Source organism: Engystomops pustulosus, chromosome 4 (assembly GCF_040894005.1).
Source record: "Engystomops pustulosus chromosome 4, aEngPut4.maternal, whole genome shotgun sequence".
In the NCBI taxonomy this organism is placed as follows: domain Eukaryota; kingdom Metazoa; phylum Chordata; class Amphibia; order Anura; family Leptodactylidae; genus Engystomops; species Engystomops pustulosus.
The window spans coordinates 111,989,564-112,014,061 of NC_092414.1; the positions used below are offsets into that span (position 1 = coordinate 111,989,564).

Sequence of the window (24,498 nt, forward strand, 5' to 3'; positions counted from 1 at the left end):
GTGCTTTAACACTTAATAGATTGGGGGAATTTGTCATTTGTACAATTCCATTTTTGTTTTATCTGAATTCCTCAAGTGAGTCGATGTATGTTGTTGTATTTATTTGGTTTTTTGCTATTTTGGTTTCTCTCATTATATTGCTTTTTTTGCGTTTGTCGAAAAATGTTCCTTTTCTTGGTGCACATGTCCCTCTAAGGAGCAATTGGTCTTTATAAAATTGGTATTGGTTTTTGTCCTATTTCTATGCCAAGGGGTGGCTGGAGTCATTTTGCACCAAAACATGCACCAAATGAAAAAAAATCTAAGAAAATAATGTGGCACAAGCAGGCTCTATTTTAAAGTGACTTTGCACTGTCCTATGTTTATTTGGCCAAAACAATGCCAAACATAGATAATAAACCAAATGATACATTCCCTCCACTGAATGTACTTCTGCAATAAAGTTTTAGTTTTAATTTATTTAATGGCCATAAATATTATCATAGTCCATTGCAATAAAAAATCTATTGTACACTACACAACATGACCCTGGAATTTCTGGATAAAAACATGTTTTTTATCATCAGTAAAGTCAGACAAATAATTTGTGTTAGGTTCAAAAAGAGTTACTTTAATTTGGAGACGTTATAAAGCCTATATTGTATTTTTTGGCCCGTTATTGTGCCAGAAGATAAAGGGGGAGACGTATCAATATGTCTACACCTGAAATGCTGTGCACCACAATTATTGAATGTTTCACACCATTTTAGGCTGTTTTCCAACTCCAAGAAAAAGAGGTGTGTCCTCCGTAAAAGAGGGCGTGGTTGCATCAGAAAATAATCTGTGTACCAGAAAATTCAATATTGTGGCGCAGCAAACTAGACCAACTAATAGGAGGGACAGAGTAGGATTCACAGATTTATACTGCACCAGATTATCCACCATCAGACAAAGGGATTAATCTGGCAAAGATCTGTCTAGTTCCAATCTGCACTTATCTAAAGACAGACACATTAACATATCTCTCCCTCAATCTTTAGTTCTCTAGCCCAGCACTGTATTTCCAGATTGTTCTAAATATACTGCATACGTGTATTGCAATAAAAACAGTTGTCAAGTATTCTATCACACTTTTTAAATTAAACTAGTCCATCATTAACATTATTCTATCATTTTCTGAAAACATTAGAAACCCATTCTAGTTTTGTACAGATTAAAATATTACAATCTATAATGGTCCTCATTAAACTGATAGATTTCCAAAACACTTGTGCAGTCGGAAATGAATCAACTGCCAGAATAACTTTATAAAATGCTTTTGATGGAAGAAATATCCTTTCTTTAAGATTCAATAACATTTTACTTGCCACTTTCTAGCATTTTCTATCTTCTCTCTTTTATAAAGTTTGCACTATGCTTCACCTGTCTAATCATCTTCCGGCTTCATGCCAGATGTTTCATCCTCACAACATTATGGTTCTCCTCTCCTGAGTCCTTGTTCATTGTATAAAGCCATCTGGTCCTTGGTCTTTCATGTCTTTTGAGGCAACGGAGCTCAGAAACAAGGCAGAAGGTGTTTGTCATACAATAACCACTTGTGTGACACCCATTTTCACACTAAAGACGTATATAACCTTATTCTTGAATTTCTGAGCAAAATCATCTCATTAGAAAAAGGTCTTAGACATTCAGATAACAATAAATTTTGCTAACCAAGTTGCATTTTTGACATGCGTTTATTTAAAATATTTTCTCAGTTTACTGTTATCTTACCGTATAGGTTATACATTTAGTTCTGTACATTATATTTATCTTTATTATATATATATATATATATATATATATATATATATATATATATATATATATGTATATATATATACACACACATATATATATATATATAGTGGGGAATTGCGCTCGCAGGCACTAGGTGGACTCTTAGCCAGCAGGATAAATGGAGGCAATCAGTTACCTTTTCTGTATTAACATGGTCCAGCTTTCAGCTCTCCAGGTAGTGCCTCACCTACTGCTTCTGGCCTGCAGTCTAAATCAGGCTCTAATGAGGCCTGTGACCGGCTCCTGTGGGCGATACAAAAGCCCAGGACCGAAGCCCGGATGAAGTAGGCGTCCCACTACCAGCCACCATCCATAAACTAGCAGAGTTCTCCTGCTTAATTATACCTCGACCAATCACATACCCCAAATAGTGTATCTCTTCCATTCCCAGTGCACATTTGTTCGGGTTTGTGGTCAGGCCAGCCAGAGAGTTTACTATGACCTGTATCTTGGCCTAGTGACTCTCCCAGTAATGGCTGAAGATGTTAATATCATCCAGATATGCTGAGGCATATCTCCTGTGCAGCTTTAAAACTATGTCCATTAGCAGTGGGAATTTTGCGGGGGCCATATGAAGTCAGTATGAGAAAACAAATAGGGAATAAATGGGGAAGGGTTAACCTGCGGAGGATGTGGAGGAAGCTGCGTTTTTCTGTATGAAGACATATAGAGATATATTTTCATACTTGCATGATTGTTTTATGCTATTTATGCTTTTAAGTTTATATCAGGGGGTATGTTTATCAGGTTTGCTCTATTTCAGAGCCTCTATTTGCCTCAAATTTAAAACTATATTCAAGGAACACCTGATTCATTGAATTATTCATTGTGCAGAGCCTGAAGGGAGGAGCATATCTCTAGGTTCCAGCAAGGTTCTAGGAATTCAATGAAAATGAGTCATGCTCCTCCCTTTAGGCCTTAACTCATGCATAATTTGATGAATTAACTTTGACTGGAATGTTCCTTTAACATGAAATGCTCATAATACAAACACAGCAATACCTGAATTTATTAATTTTCTAAATATATCAAATACTAGTAGTTTCCCATTTCCCTGAAAAGAGCATTGTCAGAAACACAATGGAAATGAGGAAATAGTTCAATGTGAATCATATCTAAGAGGCTATGTGGATGTGTTACCTAGCACAATCTTCAAAAATATCTCAGTTGAGATTATTAAAGGGGTTTTTATATAGATAGAATACGGAGAATTTATCATATGCTGTTGCATTCTATACCAGTACATTATGTTCACTCTGCCTCCTTGCGTCCCAATATAACAGGCAGTTGGCTGTGCAGCTGGGAAATTTTACGACTTATGGTCCCCTTCACACCCCTCAATGAATATATGATGGAGAGAGGGCATAAAGGGTGAAATAGTCGCAATTCCTTGCCTTGGTGTACAAGCTCTGATAACTCCCCCATTATATAAATTGGTGACAATGTCTTTAATGTTATATGGAGTATGCAAATCAGGTTTATCTCAATCTGTGTACTCCTCCCATCTGATATCCGGAATACACCAGATACCAAGCTACAGGCTTCTCTGCAGTCCCATTAACTTTGGACTTGTATATAAGATGGCGGCTGTTGGCTGGTTCAAGAAGCAGCATTTCTATTTATTAAATAATTTTTATTCCTTTCCCTTATAAAGAATGGCTGGACCATTATACAAGCTCTTATACCTCTTGTGTCACCCATCATCCTCATGGACTATAAGCTCTCGCAAGCAGGGCCCTCACTCCTATTGTTTCATATGCCAATGTTATTAGCATGTAATGTTTTATTTTATTTGTATATGTTCTCTATAATCTGTAAATTGCTATGGAATTTGATGGAGCTATATAAATATAAATTAACATTAAAATACATTTTGATGGATAAAATGTAAAAAAAGAAAACATTGAATGTGTAAAGCCAAATGCATCCTGATCGATATGTAAAAGATGAGAGACATCTGTCTACGGTTTGTGGATCAAAACAGAATAGACTTATATGCATACATAGTTATTATATGCATACATAGAAAAATAGCTATAAAATACAGTATCTTAGCTCAAGCCTCTGTCTTAATGTGGGGCTTGAAATGCAATTAACTGAACTGTTGATGCTCAGAAAGAACATAGGAGACGGATTACAAAATGATACAATAATGAAAGTCATTTGAATGTAATTTCTACTAGATATATTGGCAGCATATAGATCACTGCTTACATCCTTCTTACAGACAATAATTCTAGCCTCTTATCAAAACGTACATCTTGATCTTCACTATTCAGATCTTCACTAATAAGTCATAGTGACAGATGATAGTTGCCTACGTGCAATAACCTCAAGCATTTTTATATCATACCTCATCTATCCAAGATCTATGAGCACCAAGGCAAATGTCTGCCTCACAGTAAGAAGCTGTAATTGCAAAATAATCTGCTGGTATTGTTACCTGATTTTAATTAGAGAACCATTAAGACTAAATGCATGCACTTTATAATGAAGCCATTGTCATTGATTGCAGTACATATAGATTGTTAATAGAACAATGTATATTCAATAATAATAACTATTATTGTATTACCATCAGTCTGAACATAAAATGTTGTCATCAGACCTCACACTCACAATTACTTTGAGTTTCCATAAACCACCAACAATGGAAATTGCAGAAAGCAATCACATACAGTAGCTGTGCCAACAACAGTGCCAAAACCCTATTGTGTTTGTATAGTACTGGGAAGAATGTGCAGTGACAAGTAGTAATAAACATACATTGATTCTGTATATGTCCTGTTTAGAGATGAGCGAACATGCTCGTCCGAGCTTGATGCTCGGTCGAGCATTAGGGTACTCGAAACTGCTCGTTACTCGGACGAATACTTCGCCCGCTCGAGAAAATGGCAGCTCCCGCCGTTTTGCTTTTTGGCGGCCAGAAACAGAGCCAATCACAAGCCAGGAGACTCTGCACTCCACCCAGCATGACGTGGTACCCTTACACGTCGATAGCAGTGGTTGGCTGGCCAGATCAGGTGACCCTGGGATAGACTAGCCGCTGGCCGCGCTGCTCGGATCATTCTGTCTCTGGATGCCGCTAGGGAGAGAGCTGCTGCTGGTCAGGGAAAGCGTTAGGGTGTTCTATTAGCTTACTGTTAGGCAGGAGTGATTCTCAAAGAACCCAACAGCCCTTCTTAGGGCTACAATAACGTTCTACTTTTTTTATTTTAATTTGCATCTTTTACCATTTTGTGAGGAATTAGCAGGGGGACTTGCTACCGTTGTGTTTAGCTCTTAGTGGCACACATATCCATAGCAAAGACCGAAGTGGGAAAATTCAGTAGGGGTTGGATTTCTATTAGGCAATAACTCAGTGTCATCTCATCTGGCATAGTAGTGTGCTTCCTTTGATACTTGGCTAGAAAATAGCCATAGGAGAATACAAACAGCTTCTTGAAGCCTACAGTAGCGTTCTATATATTTGATTTCTGGTTGATCTGCTGGTGGCTTTAGTTTCTGCAGTGCATGTACTTGCCAATTCTGAGCAATTTGTAGTGAGACTTGCGACCGCTGTGTTCTGCGCTTAGTGGCGCACATATCCATAGCAAAGGCTGAAGTGGGAAAATTCAGTAGGGGTTGGATTTCTATTAGGCACTAACTCAGTGTCATCTCATCTGGCATAGTAGTGTGCTTCCTTTGATACTTGGCTAGAAAATAGCCATAGGAGAATACAAACAGCTTCTTGAAGCCTACAGTAGCGTTCTATATATTTGATTTCTGGTTGATCTGCTGGTGGCTTTAGTTTCTGCAGTGCATGTACTTGCCAATTCTGAGCAATTTGTAGTGAGACTTGCGACCGCTGTGTTCTGCGCTTAGTGGCGCACATATCCATAGCAAAGGCTGAAGTGGCAAAATTCAGTAGGGGTTGGATTTCTATTAGGCAATAACTCAGTGTCATCTCATCTGGCATAGTAGTGTGCTTCCTTTGATACTTGGCTAGAAAATAGCCATAGGAGAATACAAACAGCTTCTTGAAGCCTACAGTAGCGTTCTATATATTTGATTTCTGGTTGATCTGCTGGTGGCTTTAGTTTCTGCAGTGCATGTACTTGCCAATTCTGAGCAATTTGTAGTGAGACTTGCGACCGCTGTGTTCTGCGCTTAGTGGCGCACATATCCATAGCAAAGGCTGAAGTGGGAAAATTCAGTAGGGGTTGGATTTCTATTAGGCACTAACTCAGTGTCATCTCATCTGGCATAGTAGTGTGCTTCCTTTGATACTTGGCTAGAAAATAGCCATAGGAGAATACAAACAGCTTCTTGAAGCCTACAGTAGCGTTCTATATATTTGATTTCTGGTTGATCTGCTGGTGGCTTTAGTTTCTGCAGTGCATGTACTTGCCAATTCTGAGCAATTTGTAGTGAGACTTGCGACCGCTGTGTTCTGCGCTTAGTGGCGCACATATCCATAGCAAAGGCTGAAGTGGCAAAATTCAGTAGGGGTTGGATTTCTATTAGGCAATAACTCAGTGTCATCTCATCTGGCATAGTAGTGTGCTTCCTTTGATACTTGGCTAGAAAATAGCCATAGGAGAATACAAACAGCTTCTTGAAGCCTACAGTAGCGTTCTATATATTTGATTTCTGGTTGATCTGCTGGTGGCTTTAGTTTCTGCAGTGCATGTACTTGCCAATTCTGAGCAATTTGTAGTGAGACTTGCGACCGCTGTGTTCTGCGCTTAGTGGCGCACATATCCATAGCAAAGGCTGAAGTGGGAAAATTCAGTAGGGGTTGGATTTCTATTAGGCACTAACTCAGTGTCATCTCATCTGGCATAGTAGTGTGCTTCCTTTGATACTTGGCTAGAAAATAGCCATAGGAGAATACAAATAGCTTCTTGAAGCCTACAGTAGCGTTCTATATATTTGATTTCTGGTTGATCTGCTGGTGGCTGTAGTTTCTGCAGTGCATGTACTTGCCAATTCTGAGCAATTTGTAGTGAGACTTGCGACCGCTGTGTTCTGCGCTTAGTGGCGCACATATCCATAGCAAAGGCTGAAGTGGGAAAATTCAGTAGGGGTTGGATTTCTATTAGGCACTAACTCAGTGTCATCTCATCTGGCATAGTAGTGTGCTTCCTTTGATACTTGGCTAGAAAATAGCCATAGCAATAGGATAGGATTGTTTGGTTCTAAAAACTCAAAAAAAAACAAAAAACACAAAAAAAAACAAAAAACACAAAAAAACACAAAAAAAAACAAAAAAAAGTAAAAAAAAAAAAAAAAGTTATAACTCTCATTTTAAAAATGTTTAACCCCAGGGCTAGGGGTAGAGGACGAGGGCGGGGACGTGGGCGTCCAACTACTGCAGGGGTCAGAGGCCGTGGTCCTGGGCGGGGTGAGACACCACCTGCTGATGAGGGAGCAGGGGAACGCCGCAGAGCTACACTCCCTAGGTTCATGTCTGAAGTTACTGGGACTCGTGGTAGAGCACTGTTGAGGCCAGAACAGTGCGAACAGGTGATGTCGTGGATTGCTGACAATGCTTCGAGCAATTTGTCCACCACCAGTCAGTCTTCCACGCAGTCCACCCATGTCACCGAAATCCCCACTCCTCCAGCTCCTGCACCTCAGCCTCCTCCCCCCCAGTCTGCCCCCTCCCAGGAAAATTTGCCATTTGAACCGGCATACTCTGAGGAACTGTTTTCTGGACCCTTCCCACAGTCACAAACCACTTGTCCGGTTGCTGCTGAGCAATTTTCCGATGCCCAGGTTTTCCACCAGTCACAGTCTGTGGGTGATGATGACCTTCTTGACGTAGTGGAAGTGTGTAAAGAGGTGTCCGACGATGAGGAGACACGGTTGTCAGACAGTGGGGAAGTTGTTGTCAGGGCAGGAAGTCCGAGGGGGGAGCAGACTGAGGGATCGGAGGATGATGAGGTGACAGACCCAAGCTGGGTTGAGAGGCCGGGTGAACACAGTGCTTCTGAGACGGAGGAGAGTCCTCGACCTGAACAGGTTGGAAGAGGCAGTGGTGGGGCCAGACGGAGAGGCAGGGCCAGAGCTGGTGCATCAGCGCCACTGTCAACTAGTGAAGCTCCCGTGGTGAGGGCTCTTGCGGCGAGGGCTAGATCTTCAGAAGTGTGGAGGTTCTTTAAGGAAACACCGGATGACCGACGGACTGTGGTGTGCAACATTTGCCAAACCAGGCTCAGCAGGGGTTCCACCACTACTAGCTTAACTACCACCAGTATGCGCAGGCATATGAATGCTAAGCACCCCACTCAGTGGCAACAAGCCCGTTCACCTCCGGCCGTGCACACCACTGCTCCTTCCCCTGTGTCAGCTGCTAGTCAGCCCCCTGCCCAGGACCCTGGCCCAAAAACCCCATCGTCGCCTCCACGATCCTCCACAGCATCCACCAGCGTTCAGCTCTCCATACCCCAGACGCTGGAGCGGAAACGCAAATATAGTGCAACCCACCCGCACGCCCAAGCCCTTAATGTGCACATCTCCAGATTGCTTAGCCTGGAGATGCTGCCCTATAGGCTAGTAGAGACCGAGGCCTTTCGCAACCTCATGGCGGCGGCCGCCCCTCGGTATTCGGTCCCCAGCCGCCACTACTTTTCCCGATGTGCCGTCCCAGCCCTGCACCAGCACGTGTCAGACAACATCATCCGTGCCCTGACCAACGCCGTTTCTGACAAGGTCCACCTGACCACGGACACGTGGACGAGTGCTGCCGGGCAGGGCCACTATATATCGCTGACGGCACATTGGGTTAACTTGGTGGAGGCTGGGACCGAGACTGACCCTGGGGCTGCTCATATACTGCCGACGCCGAGGATTGCGGGGCCTACCTCGGTCCAGGTGTTTCAGGCCTACTATGCCTCCTCCTCCTCCCACCCCTCCTCCACCTCCTCCTCCGAACTACCATCCGTGGGCACGGCGCCATCAGTCGGTAGCTCTAGGCACAGCAGCAGTGCCGTCGCTAAGCGACAGCAGGCGGTGCTCAAACTGCTGAGCCTAGGCGACAAAAGGCACACCGCCCAAGAGCTATTACAGGGCATCACGGCGCAGACTGATCTGTGGCTGGCACCGCTGAACCTCAAGCCGGGAATGGTTGTGTGTGACAACGGCCGTAACCTGGTGGCGGCTCTGCAACTCGGCAGACTGACACATGTGCCATGCCTGGCCCATGTGTTAAATCTGATAGTGCAGCGTTTCCTCAAGACATACCCCAATCTGTCTGATTTGCTCACGAAGGTGCGCCGCATCTGTGCGCATTTCAGGAAGTCCAGCCCAGATGCTGCCACTCTCAGGGCAGCGCAGCGCCGCCTCCAACTGCCCGCTCACCGACTGTTGTGCGACGTGCCCACGAGGTGGAATTCAACACTGACCATGTTATCCAGAGTTTACCAGCAGCGCAGAGCGATTGTAGACTGCCAGATGTCAACTTCCACCAGAACTGGTAGTCAGGTCAGTCAGCTTCCTCAAGTCTACAATGAGGAGTGGACGTGGATGTCTGATATCTGTCAGGTGCTGAGTAACTTTGAGGAGTCAACACAGATGGTCAGTGGCGATGCCGCCATCATCAGCCTCACCATCCCGCTGCTTGGCCTGTTGAAAAACTCTCTGGTCAGCATGAAGTCGGAAGCTTTGCGCTCGTCACAAGAGACGGGGGAAGAATATTCCCTTGTTGATAGCCAAAGCACCCTGAGGTCTGTTTCTCAGCGCATATCGGAGGAGGTGGAGGTGGAGGAGGATGAGGAGGAAGAGGAGGAGAATGTTGGCGAGACACAAGAGGGGACCATTGTTGAGTCCTTCACTGTTCAGCGTGTATGGGCAGAAGAAGAGGAGTTGGAGGAGTTGGAGGAGGAGGAAATGGACAGTCAGGCCAGTGAGGGGAGTGAATTCTTACGCGTTGGTACTCTGGCGCATATGGCAGATTTCATGCTAGGCTGCCTATCCCGTGACCCTCGCGTTCAAAGAATTTATTCCAGCACCGATTACTGGGTGTTCACTCTCCTGGACCCACGGTACAAGCAAAATCTTGCCACTCTCATCCCTGCAGAGGAAAGGAGTGTGAGAATGCATGAATACCAGCAGGCCCTGGTGCACAAGCTGAAACAGTATTTCCCTTCTGACAGCGCTAGCGGCAGAGTGCGTAGTTCTGCGGGACAAGTAGCGAGGGAGAGTAGGCGAGCAGGCAGCTTGTCCAGCACTGGCAAGGGTACGCTTTACAAGGCTTTTGCCAGCTTTATGTCACCCCAGCAAGACACTGTCACCTGTCCCCAGTCTCGGCAGAGTAGGGCTGATCTTTACAGAAAGATGGTGAGGGAGTACGTAGCTGACCATACCATCGTCCTAAATGATCACACAGCTCCCTACAACTACTGGGTTTCAAAGCTGGACATGTGGCACGAACTGGCGCTGTACGCCTTGGAGGTTCTTGCCTGCCCTGCCGCTAGCGTCTTGTCCGAGCGGGTTTTCAGTGCAGCTGGTGGCATCATCACCGATAAGCGTACACGCCTGTCGACTGACAGCGCTGACAGGCTGACGCTTATTAAAATGAATAAAGGCTGGATTTCTCAGAATTTCCAATCTCCACCAGGTGAAGGAAGCTCAACCTGAATAATTGATCCACTCCTCCTCCTCCTCCTCATTTTCCTCCTTCTCCTCCTCTTTGTACAGTAAAGCAGAGGAAAATGGCTATTTTTTGACAGGGCCCACTGGCTCTTGCTATACTTCATGCATTTAATTTTTCTGGAGGGCCACCTACCCGGTCCTCTGTTTGAAACAATTTTTGTGAGTGCCACATACAGGCACTCAATCTATTCCATTTTTCTGGAGGGCCACCTACCCGGTCCTCTGGTTTGAACAATTTTTGGGACTGCCACATACAGGCACTCAATCTATTCCATTTTACTGGAGGGCCACCTACCTGCTCCTCTGGTTTGAAAAATGTTTGGGACTGCCACATACAGGCACTATCCAAATTAAATTGTCTCCATAGCAGCCTCCACACGTTGTCTCCATTGCTACCTCCAAAAGTCGTCCATATAGCTGCCTCCATACATCGTCCCTTTATCAAACGAGGTGTGTCAGGCAGAAATTTGGGTTGTTTTCATGGATTCCACATCAAAGTTGTTAACTTTGTCGCCACCCTGCTGTGTTATCCACAAAATATACTGGCAAACTTTTACCATTTAGGGATATTATTTCAGCGCTTCTTGCGCATCTGTTTACATTCCCCTCACCCGGCATATCCTAAACTTATAAGAACGCTACTACACTTGATCTTATACAAAAGGTTCTTAGAAGTGCTGTTTGGGGAGTAGCCTAGAGACAGGGGCTTGGATTGGCGAAAGCTCGCCTGGCAGCGGAACGCCAGCTCCATGCGCATCATGCGCTTCTTGCGCATCTGTTTACATTCCCCTAACCCGCCATATCCCAAACTTATAAGAACGCTACTACACTTAACTTGGTGCAGGCTGGGACCGAGTCTGACCCTGGGGCTGGTCATATACTGCCGACGCAGAGAATTGCGGGGCCTACCTCGGTCCAGGTCTCAAAGGCCTACTATACCTCCTCCCACCCCTCCTCCACCTCCTCCTCCTCCGAATTACCATCCGTGGGCATGGCGCCATCAGTCGGTAGCTCTAGGCACAGCAGCAGTGCCGTCGCTAAGCGACAGCAGGCGGTGCTGAAACTGCTGAGCCTAGGCGATAAAAGGCACACCGCCCAAGAGCTATTACAGGGCATTCCACATCAAAGTTGTTAACTTTGTCGCCACCCTGCTGTGTAATCCACAAAATATACTTGCAAACTTTTACCATTTAGGGATATTATTTCAGCGCTTCTTGCGCATCTGTTTACATTCCCCTCACCCGCCATATCCTAAACTTATAAGAACGCTACTACACTTGATCTTATACAAAAGTGCTGTTTGGGGAGTAGCCTAGAGACAGGGGCTTGGATTTGCGAAAGCTCGCCTGGCAGCGGAGCGCCAGCTCCATGCGCATCATGCGCTTCTTGCGCATCTGTTTACATTCCCCTCACCCGGCATATCCTAAACTTATAAGAACGCTACTACACTTGATCTTATACAAAAGTGCTGTTTGGGGAGTAGCCTAGAGACAGGGGCTTGGATTGGCGAAAGCTCGTCTGGCAGCGGAGCGCCAGCTCCATGCCAAGATCCAACTAACATAGTTTTAACTGCAGCACCTTTAATCTACTACTAGTTCACTGCCTCAATACATGGTCCCCTTATCAAACGAGCTGTGTCAGGCAGAATTTTGGGTTGTTTTCATGGCTTCCATGTTAACTTTGTCGCCACCCTGCTGTGTAATCCACAAAATATACTGGCAAACTTTTATCATGTACCGATATTATTTGAGCACTTCTTGCTCACCTCCTTTGGTTCCTCTCTGCCACCCATTGGTTTGAAGCCTGAGTCCATTTAGGGTATGTCGCCATGACACTCTCTAGCCTGCTGCCGCTGCCTCTGCATGCCGTCCCCTATAGTGTCAGGGTCAATTATTGCATGTTTTAGATACTATCTAGCTTCATTCTGTCACTCTGTCATGGCCATGCTGTTGCCCATAATTTTGGCATAATGGTGCGTTTAAGCAGCCTCAGAGGCATCCATGCATGCTGCCCCTGCTGTTTCCTGTCCATTTCCGTGGTGTTTCCATCCTTTTCTGAGGTTCCCAGGTGTTTGGCCAAGCTTCCCTGTGCAGAGCCTTGGTCCCCTTGAAAAATGCTCGAGTCTCCCATTGACTTCAATGGGGTTCGTTATTCGAGACGAGCACTCGAGCATCGGGAAAAGTTCGTCTCGAATAACGAGTACCCGAGCATTTTAGTGTTCGCTCATCTCTAGTCCTGTTTTATAATACTTCACTGTAGAGTTTTTAGCTGTTATTTCATTTTATTGTATATGTATAGTCTCTCCAGAGAAGTCTGGGACACATGTACGCCTATATCATGATTTTATAGGCATTCATGCTCTGTGCCTATATTTTGATGGTGTATAGAGGAGTCCACTCTTACCTTTCCACAACTTCTATTAATGGGAATGTTAAAAGATGGCTAAAGATTGGTGTGATGGGGCAGGTCTAGGTTATTTGGTTGTGGTATGAATAGCAGCCTAGCCATGATGTTAGAAAGACAAGTACCAGAATAGATAGGTCTGTAACTCCAAAACCCTGTATCCAATTTTAATGTGGATCCCCTAAAATTAAATATGAAAGTCTGAAATGTATGTCCATTATTTAACTATAAATTGAATATACATACAGAAATAGTAGACAGCATACCCAAGGTCAAAGAAAGACTGATAGTTGTGAAGGGTGCCAGCAGTCCATCAGCCCCAATCAGGGGTTCATCATGGATCCAATGATAGCAAAGAAGACCAGCACAGCACAGGGATGGATGAACTCATTTAGAGTGCTTTATTCCAACCAAATGCAATGTTTCGATTGCATTGTGATCTTTGTCAAGCATCTTTGTCAAGACTTTTGTTAAGGTCTTCTTTGCTATTATATCTTAAATATATTTCAGTAAAAAGGTAAAAAAAAACCTAAATATGTATCAGTGTGGAAATATTTAGAGACTGACCTTACTGTATATGGTTATAGAGTTAATAACTGATGTTCCCTATATAGGGATACCACTGGATACTCACAGCTTTAATGAAACTAGAAAATTACCATTTGCCATTCACTGACATAAAGCTATACATTTAATGATGTCCGATATTAGGCTTATCCATTAAAGACCTGCATGTGATGATTCTTTTTTTATAATAAAAAGAAATCAATATCACTTCTCAGTGAAGTCCATTCCTATGAAATACCAAAGGAACAAAGTAGAGGAACATATAGAAGAGCTACAGTACTGTATCTTACAATTATATAGCGCTTCAGAAAGATGAGACTTAACTTCATTCACATTACCTTGGCTTTTAAATTGAGTTTTTAATAAAAGAAATAGAAAAGGAAATCAATCTCCTCGTAGAAATAGGATAATGTGCTACATCTACAGATGCCCCAAAAAAGGCATCAAATAGCAGAGTTATTATGTTAAAGATTTTTTGCTATCCACAGTTATGCTTTTGTTCTATTTATACTTGATTAAGCAAGGTAGTAACTTCCTCATGATGAGACAGCCCTCCATACAATAACCCATTTGTGTGACTTCAGTTTTCTCTGTACTTTGAAACAACTGTACTGTTCTTTAGGTATTGTGGGACTTTTTCTCCATGTGGAGAATATTAGTTTATTGAAGCACTTTTATGGGTAGGTGATGACAGGAGTATAGTGGAATTAGTTAATAGGCACTGGGAGGTTGGTGGGTGTTAATACTCATCTGGGCCCAGCTCAAATTGTGTAGTCACCTAGATGGTAACTACCCTGTTATAGTGAAACCAGAGTGTCCTCCAAAAGGAAGATGTAACCTAATTTATTACATAATATTGTGTTTTATTCCCATGGATCATTAAATTGTTACTATCAACTCTGTAGGCTCTATCAGTATATTGTGACCATTATTTCCATAATGTACTTTGCTTTTTATCTCTACGATGTGACATCCTTGTTTTATAGTCTCGGAAGAGATATTCATTTAGTATTCTCAATGTTGTGACATAACAATGTATGCTATCCCTGTACTGTGACTTTTTGCCTTTTATCTCTTTGGTGGGGTATTATGGTAAGTATTCTGTGATTATACTGTATATCTACAGTGATACCATTTTGCATTTTAAGAATGCAAATATTTGATGTGCAGAAGATCCAGTTATATTTAGAAACAAGGGAGCGAATATTAACCCCTTAAGGATGCAGCGTTCTTTCATTTGTTTTTCACTTTCCATACTTTTTAATTTTTCCATGTACAGAGCTGTGTGAGGGCTTAATTTCTGCATAACAATTTTTTCTTCTCAGTGACATTATTTATTATTCTATGCCGTGGACTGGGAAGCTTCCAAAATGACAAATGTGGTGAAATCGCATTTGTGTCACTTTCTTGTGGGCTCAGTTTTTCAGACTTTCACTGTGCACTCCTAATGAGACATCTACTTTGTTATTTGGTTCAGTGCGATCCCGGTGATACCAAATTTACACAGGCTTTATTGTGTGTCATACATTTCCAAAAATTAAATGAATATGTGCGAAAAAAAAATGTGTTTTGCCATCTTCTGACGCTAATAACTTTTTCATACTTTGGAGTAATGAGCTGTGCAAAGTGTCATTTTTTTGTGAAATGAACTGACAGTCAACATGCGAGCCCTCTTCATACAGCTTCAGCAGCTCTGTTCCGTACATGTACGGCACAGAGCGTGAACAGGTTAAAAATAATAATTATATTACATGTTGCAAGGGGAAATGGTATAAATTGTACAAAGAGGCAGGCCAGCCCAGCCTGCCCACTTAAGTATACAGCCAGCCCAGCCTGCCCCCTTAAGTATACAGCCAGCCCAGCCTTCCCCAGTAGTATATAGCCTGCCCCCTTAAGTATACAGTCAGCCCAGCCTGCCCCCTTAAGTATACAGCCAGCCCAGCCTGCCCCCTTAAGTATACAGCCAGCCCAGCCTGCTCCCTTAAGTATACAGCCAGCCCAGCCTGCCCCCTTAAGTATACAGCTAGCCCAGCCTGCCCCCTTAAGTATACAGCCTGCCCAGCCTGCCCCCTTAAGTATACAGCCTGCCCCGCCTGCCCCCAGTAGTATACAGCCTGCCCACTCTGCCCCCAGTAGTATACAGCCTGCCCAGCCTGCCCCCAGTAGTATACAGCCTGCCCAGCCTGCCCCCAGTAGTATACAGCCTGCCCCCTTAGGTATACAGCCTGCCGAGCACTAAAAAAAAAAAAAACTTATATACTCACCCTCCGGTGGCCCCGATGTCCGCGCTGCTCACCCGATGTCTGCACGGGTCCTCTTCTGTCTTCTATCTTCCTCTGTCTTCTGTCTTCCGCAGGGCCCGGGCGGCAGGCGCATAGTATGACGCGGCCGCTGCTGATGTCATACTATGCGACGGCCGGAGATGAACTTGGCGCCCTGCGGAAGACAGAAGACAGAGGAAGATAGAAGACATCGGGGCTACCAGAGGGTGAGTAGTATATAAGTTTTTTTTTTTTTAAAGTGCTGGGCTGCCTATTGACTCGTGTATAAGCCGAGTTGAGGATTTTCAGCACATTTTTTGTGCTGAAAAACTCGGCTTAAACACGAGTATATACAGTAGTCAATAGATAGCCCTGATTTATATTTTTAATATATGAATATATTATAAAGCAATAGCCTGACCACCATATACTGTAACTTCAATGTTTCGAATGTGCCTTCCTTGTCTTAGATCTGTGCTGTGCTTAAAAAGTGGCCACAAGAGACACCAGTGGCAATTACTAATTGATTTTATTGTACCTACTGTAGGTTATAGTACTGTAATCTGTAATTGTCTTAAAAATGTTTATCGCAGATTAATTTGTTTTGAAATGGTGAAAATATTAACGAATGAAACAGATAAAGATGAATGGCTCAGCAGCTATTAAATAATTTGCAATTAAGATTTGAATTTGTCACTTAAATAATGTTATTTCAGAAAGTTCCATTTATGCAAATTTTATCTTGGCATAGTAATGCCTATCTATTAATAAACCTAAGAAGACTTATGGGCTTATTATTCATTGAATCAGCAATCAAGTTTTATAAATTATTCTTGAACATATGCTTTTGAGAATACTATCTGTATTCAGCAGTTACATTGTGTGATGCTAATCTATAAAATCATTCAGTTGGTGATAACTGACAGATGCCCCCCAAAATAGATACAAATATATTATGCAGAAGAATAATAATATATAACTAACTCATTCCAGATGCAGGGCAAATATCTGCAGGGACGTCTTTTGATGTTGCTGCAGTTTCTCCTGCTCCTACACAGAGTACAGAAGCAAGACCAGCTATCCGATTATCGAAGCCAGCCAGAGACCCTGGGAAACAATTTACTACAACTTCTGCCTCCTAAACTTAGGGTGTTATTTCCCTTTCTCCCTGTAATTGGAATTTTTAGAGATTCCACAGTGGAAAACCTAAAAAAAGATCTCCTACTGAGACAAAGAACACCCAGTGTGTCATGATGTTTCGGAGGGGTTTCTCCTTCCCCTGAAATGTCACAACATACCGGGCGTTCTTCGTCTCAGTAGGAGCCATTACCGTTCAGTGTGGACTTATTAATGGACTATGGCACAGTTTGCCGAAGTGTGGTGATGTATTGTGGTCTTTATGTCTTTTATCAAGCTATATATAAAGATGAATTGAATATTTCCGGGTATCATGGATATTTTTTGCATGCTACAGTTTTACAAGGAGTGAGAGCCTTGCATAATGAGACCGGTATTCACACTATACTTTTAAATTGGAGGCTTATACGTTGTATGTGTATAAATATATAGAAAAACATATTCATATGTGTACACTTATGCTACTTTGTGCCTAATATTTCCTTTAAGGTTCCCATGGACAAGTTTTCTGCAGTGTGCCCTGAATTATCATCCAGTTACAGATGTGAAAGTTGCAAAAAGTCTCCCAAACAAATTTGCAAAATTTTTTGTGAATTTGCAACTGTTCAAAAAGTCACAAATTCAATAAAGACCTTAACTCAGAAAAGCAGAACATGATGCAAGGACTTTCTGTCTTCCTCCCATCAATTGCACAGTGATTGGTCCATGGAATTGGACCAACACACAAGTCAGATTCCACAGACCAAACACTTTCATGTGCAGAGGGCCTCAGTATTATGAAGCTTCCTACTTTGGCTTTTGCCTCTTTCTTGACAATTCTCTTGCTGTACCTTACAGCCTTCATGATTCTTACCTGGTTTATTTGAAATTGCCTTAGTTGTTTGTCTTGGTGTTGGTTGGCTTTTCCATCTTTGCTGTGCACATATCGTAGTGACTTAGCACAAGCCCGGGAAGTAGGCAGGGACAGAGGTTATGGAAAGCACAGGGCTTGCACTTCTTCCCTGTCCTGACATCTAAATTATATAATTTAATGGGAAATCTATCAGTGTTTTATCAGTTTGAATCTTTGCTAATTCTGACATGAGGCAAGGGGGTGGTCCACACATGTCTGCTCATCCTTCAAATCCCTTTATCTGGTAATAACTGTAGAATTCTTCATCTTACCCAAGTGCTTTTAAGAATGTTTTTTATGAGATGTTTTACTTTAGGTAAGAGGTAAATTTTGGTTGATATGTTTTGGATTTATTGATAAGAAAGGGGGAGTTGGGAAATGGGAATAAATTTTGTTTTCTTTTTTAATCACCATTTTTTATTTGTGCGTCTTTGTTGACCTAAGCAGGGAACTGCACAATTTTTAATTTTATTCATTGATTCATTTCTTGAAATAAAATTTGTAATACCTAGGGGTCAAGATTTTCACTGCATCCCTGGATATACTCCATAAGAATCCAGTTTCCAAAATAAGGTCCCTTCGAGAGTTTTCCACTATAGTGGCAATTCTGACATACTTCAAAAGTTATATGGCATCCACAAACCAAGTAATTTGTGACCCAGTTTTGCCAAATAATGTTCTTTTTCTTCGGGCACTTCTGTGTGCCCAAAGAGCAGTTTATACCCACATATATGACATATGGTCAGTTATCCCGGCTACAATGCTGATATATATGTGTGAAGCATGCTGTTTGTGCACCCAGCAGGGCACAGAAGAAAGGGAGAACATTATTTGGCTTCTGAGCACAAATTTCACTGAAAAGGATTTTGGGTGCTATGTTGCTTCAGCAGAGCCTAGGAGATACTAAAACTGTGGAAATCGGTTCTCCCAAAGATTGACCGCATTATGTAAACATAATCCCTTAAGAATATTATTAAGGGGAATAGGGGACATTTTAATCTACATAATTCATTTTCTATGTGAAATATATATAGACTGAGTACTGGGTATTAGGGGCTCCTAGATCACAGGCTGCGGTTTCCTAACTTGCTCCGTGCCTGAAACTAGTATTATACTAGAAGTGTGTGTGGAGTTGGTTAGTAAAACATTTATAGTGTGCTTTGTCATGTCCTAACAGAGACTGGGTCATCATATTAGGATGTGAAAAAGCAGTGCTGTGGCGCCAAGTTGCTAAGACTACTCATTGGACTCCTAAGACAGATATGAGCAAGGGTTTCAATAAAAACAGTATGTTTCATATCAATATCAATGTATCAGCCTGCTTGATGACCCCTGTTCTACAACATAAGGGTACTTCTTGGGAAGGATTTCATGTTAACTGGTTTCATCAAGCTGTGCTGCATAAATTATTTTTTGCTCTGAGTCAATTACAAAAATAGACATGATGTAGAATAACATCATAGAGACCAAATAGGTTTTAAATCGCATTTTTCCAGAATAAATCAATATTTGACCCTAACATTTCCCTTTCTCATAATGAGTACACGACACAAGCACTTATTGAGCATTGCTAATGTGATACAATTCCCTCCACATTTCTATAAAATCCTAGAATCCCTAGCACTCTGTATGTGGATTAGAAATATGTGATTGTACATATGAATGTTTTTACCTGCTGTCAGGTTTTGCTGAACTAGCTGAATGTTTTTCTATTACAGGTTCCCTGCGTGGCTGCTTTGCCCTGCCTTTCTTTGGACATGACAGCTGTGATCAATAAAGCATATATTATTCACCCAATAGGTCACAAAAGAAAGAAGCAGAATTGAGTCCTGAGTATACTGAGTAAATTAGCAAAGTGACTCATGGGGCACATATTTTCTAATTGTGCCTGAATAAACAGATACATGTCCACACACACAAAAAGTGATGATACAAGAGCTGTAAAATGCATTATGTTAAAGACCTCAGCTTTAATAGCAGGCAACTCCTAGTACTATCTACAGTGTTCATATAAAAGTAATTTGTATATGATATACAGTATTTAAGAAACCATAGGAAACTATTTTAACCCCTTGATGACTAATGGTCATTAGTGCCTGAAAGTCCAGGTCAATTCTGGATGTTCCGCTACGCACTTATTTTAATGACAATTTCTCTGGAAAAGCTTTACATATCATAAAATGTTTTACTTCTGATAGGAAAATAAGTGAAAAAACTGACTCATGATATATGATACCTCCCCTCATGATGTTTTGCCCATAAAAATTTCCACATGTGAGGAAAAAACTAATAAATTAAAGGTGACAATGGATGTATTGCTTTATTCAACTTTCCCCAGTAAGAAAATAAAACAACAGACAGTAATGTTAACAAAGTAAAACATACAGCATTTTACATCTTCTGCGTGAAATAAGCATCTATAGGGTAATGTAGCAACAATATAACTCTAATGTAAGGAAGTGGTGAATTGTTGATATGGCCTGGACTTGCGGAGCGAAGCAACAAAGATATATCTTTCATAGAGCCACCACTTAGCATAACAAAGCTGAGATAAATTGACTTTAATCCTGCATGTGTGTAAAGCAATGTTATATGACAGCCCAAGTCCTTTGTGACAACAATACCGAGAAAACAGCCACCTACTCATATGTGCATAGAAGAAAGGCAGCAATGACACAGCTTCTCCTGCTGTCAGGCTATGAATTTGATTTAGCCCTTCCTTCATATACATGTTCTTATGTAATAACAGCATTTCCTGGGAAATTAGCCCTAGATCTATACTATGGACCCTTCACCTTTGACCCCAATAAAGGCAAATAAGAGAATGTGTTTGTATATATTTCCATGTTTAGATCATTTTAAACTTATATAACAGCTACAGCTTATTTTCAGTTGTATTACAATGCAGTCTCTCTCCATCTATGTTCCAAATCATCTGAGCATAAATTAGCTTATTTTTAGAATCATATATTAAAGAGGCTGTGTCAGCTCAGGTCAACAATTCATACTGGGGGTATTTATCGGGGTTTCTGCACCTGGACACTGGCATAGAGGCCCTAAAATAATTGCAAATACTACCTTATAACTAGCACCTGCAATTATTTCCCCTAATATGCCACCTCTCTGCCAGAAGGGCAAGGAAGGAGTGTAAAGGGGGTGGCGGCTGGCGAAGCCTTTTGATGTATCTGGCTGGCCAGAGCAGCAGCGGAGCTATCATATGCCGTTGCACGAGCACGGGCGTATGATGAATAACCCTCCTTTGTGTCTGTTGTGTAGTCCAGAGGTTAATTTTTCTATGCATGTCTGGGTAATATTCAGTGTGAATCTCATAGACTGCTTATAGAAATTGATATCCAGTCCACTCCAAGAGGATACATGAATGAGTTACAATGTAGTGACCTGAATGCAGAAAATTAATACTGCTGTCCTTCTGTTTGCAAGATTACATTACTAATATGCAAGGCATTGTAATCCTCTCATGAGTGCTTATTTAAAGGGGTTTGGCCATGGAAGAAAATTCTCAAATTTGAATCCTCTAGTAATGTATACATAATAAAGCTCATTTTCTTAGCAATTTTACTCAGTTTTATTGCTGTTTTAGCTCCTATCACTCAGTGATAGTCAGTGTAAGACTCCAGAGTTTGGTCAGGGACTCGCTGAACAGAAACATTATAATTAGAGATGAGCGGGTATACTCGTCCGAGTATACTACTCGATCGAGTATTAGCATACTCGGACCGGCTCGTTACTCAGACGAGTATCTCGCCGGCTCGAGATCGAGCAGTATATTAATAAATAAAATTGAATAAAAGTATTTTTAATGTAAAAAAAAATATTACACATGTTTCCAGATGTTTTACTTGTAAGAACACATTGAACTAACACTATTCTTCACTTTGCAGGTGTTCGCGCGTGTCTTCCGCTAAGTTAGGAGATGTTCGGAACATCTGGAATGTGAAGAATATTGTTCTTTCAATGTGTTCTGCACTTAAATGGTCCTGTGTTCACTGTTTTTAATGTTTTAATTCTATTCTTCACTTTGCAGATGTGCACGCCTATCTCCGAACCTATCGTAAGACACGCGCGCACACCTGCAATGTGAAGAATAGAATTAAAACCTTAAAAACAGTGAACACAGGACCATTTAAGTGCAGAACACATTGAAAGAACACTATTCTTCACATTCCAGATGTTCATGCACATCTCCTAACTTAGCGGGAGACACGCGTGAACACCTGCAATGTGTTCTTACAAGGAAAACATCTGCAAACATCTGGAATATTTTTTTTGCACTGTTCTTTTAATGTTCTGTTTTATTAAAAAAATGCTCGGGTCTCCCATTGACTTCAATGGGGCTCGTTATTCGAGACGAGCACTCGGGCATCTGGAAAAGTTTGTCTCGAATAATGAGCACGTGAGCATTTTAGTGCTCGCTCATCTCTAATTATAATCCATCTAGTTCTGTGAGCTGACACTGGTCCAGGTTTATATACTGCTTCATTTAGCTTCTGAACCTTCATTAGTATCTGACACATAGAAAAATACAGATGAGAGATGATGAGATCCATGAGATGTATATTACACATGACTCTACTAGGGATAATAACATACACAGCTGTGCTATATCTCATCTATAACACACATACTGTCAGATCTGCTCTACCAGATTTAGCTCTCTGTCTTATGCTGCATGATAAATCTAGTTTAGCATAAGACTGTCTAGTCGTACTTTACACCTATCCTTTTTCTTCATTTATGCACAAATTCTGGCACACAGCATCATTTTTGGTGCAGTTCCTTAACCATTGTAACCCCATCCCCTTATTTTGAGGCTTGATTTCTTTGTACTTGTCACACAAGCTGTCTAAAACCATTGATACAGTTGGTATAAGGCATTTAAGGTTGATCAATCTGTCCTAGTGGACCCAAACTGTTAGCATTTACAGGAAATAAAGCAACAATTTCACATAAATACAAATACAACTAATAGTCATACAGGGGGCCTGTATGTAGACCCAAAATTACCATCAACAATGAGGTCCTTCTATTTTCTAAGATATTCAGGATTGCATAGAAAAATAACTATAGACTATGCATAAAACATGTTTACTTTCTGCCACTTTCAACACACAAAATAAGCTATCTGGCAAAATGCTACGGGTCAACAAATTATGCAAGTCCAGGAATTGTAACTTGCTCCCTCCCTTACAATACCCCCACCCCTTTCCGGCACATTACATATAGGCTGCGCCATTTCCAGACACATGTCATAGCACAATTCTACTACAAGCAGAATAAATCCCCCCTTTACCATAGTTGACATTTGCTTTTTGCTGTCACTAGCAGGTAGGTCTGTCTTACACCTTTATATAGACTGGTAATAGGCCACTAACTATGTTGGTGATCTGTCTAAATAACAGTTTAATATGCAGATCCTGACGAGTCAATTCCAAAATTCTCCAAATTACTTCCATGTTTTTTACAATTGTGCATATGTAAGTACAATTTAATGGGAAATTCAAAGCCAATGCAGGAAAATCCGGCTTATCCATGCCAGGATCACAATGTCTACTTAGCTTCCTCAGGAAGATTTGTGTTTACAAGTATAAAAAAATGAGTCTTGCGTTGTAATGACAGTACCTGCAAGACAATTAGAATTTGTTTATGCCACACAAAATTGCTATTTTTTTCTAAAGACAAACATTTTGTTCTTAGGATAAGTATATGAGGAGGCTCCGGGCTGCTACCATTTGGCAGTGAGTCATACGCAATGATAATTTTAATGAGACAAAATACTAGAAATAAAGAAAAAAAGCTGTGTTCTAACAATGCTGCAAGTGCTTTTTCCCCCACAACATTAGCTTTCACGCAGGAGAAGCCACATTAGCCTGAGGGTGGCATTAAAACTCGGAATCTGAATTGGAGCAAAATGCATTTTTTAAGCTACTAATCGGGTAGCAGTGGGTACATCTGATAAGCTACATTTTTATTGCATTATTCAAAAATGTTTTGAGTCCAGTAATTCAGAATTCAAAGAATATTAGAACGCTCCATTTAATGTCTGGCTCGCTCTTTTACATCTTTATCCTCAGCTGTGCGGCTATAAACCAACGCTTTGATACACACCACTGAGAAACTTAAACATGTTTTGATATGTATACATGTATCATAAAGTCTTCCGCATGTATGCATTACAAATGTTTCAAAGAAAGCAGCAGCTTACACGTATCAGAAATGCAATAATAACATAGCGTTCTTACCATCTACGCAGGCTGGGCTTGCTCTTGTTGTGCCAGCAATCTGTCCTTTTCTACATGCACAGCGAGCAGTTTGTCGGGCTATGGTCCTTCGGGGTTGACTGTTATCTCTGTCATATGTAACAACCTCACACGTACCTGCAGCCAGTTGACCTGGAAAAAAAACAGCAACAGGTAGCAATGTCAGATATGGGACTATAAGCAATCAATTATAGGTAAACAGAGTGAGGCCCCATGCAGCAAAAGCCACTTCTCTCCAAATGGGAAATAAGCTGGAGGATGTAATCAAACTGAGATGACATATAATTTTTCTCGGAGCTGGACATGTCAAAACCCAGCAAAGTGATGCTGTCAAGAAAATTGTTATTGGCCTCCAGAAGGAGAGTTGGGTCAATCAGGTCAGAGTTACTTTGATGTAGTTTTGAACACAGGTGAAATGCAGGTATGAATCTTGAAGCAATGATATATTTTAGTTATATATATATATATATATATATATATATATATATATATATATACACATATA

General features: G+C 41.6%; 1 protein-coding gene across 2 annotated transcripts in view; it reads right to left on the reverse strand.

Annotated features, from left to right (window-relative positions):
• TAFA5 (TAFA chemokine like family member 5) overlaps positions 1–24,498 on the reverse strand; it is a 346,749-nt gene that overhangs the window by 157,258 nt on the left and 164,993 nt on the right. For both annotated transcript variants that reach the window (XM_072147087.1, XM_072147088.1), the window contains exon 2: positions 23,976–24,125. In XM_072147087.1, coding sequence (XP_072003188.1) covers positions 23,976–24,125 — 150 coding nt within the window. The remainder of the gene's footprint in view (positions 1–23,975; positions 24,126–24,498) is intronic.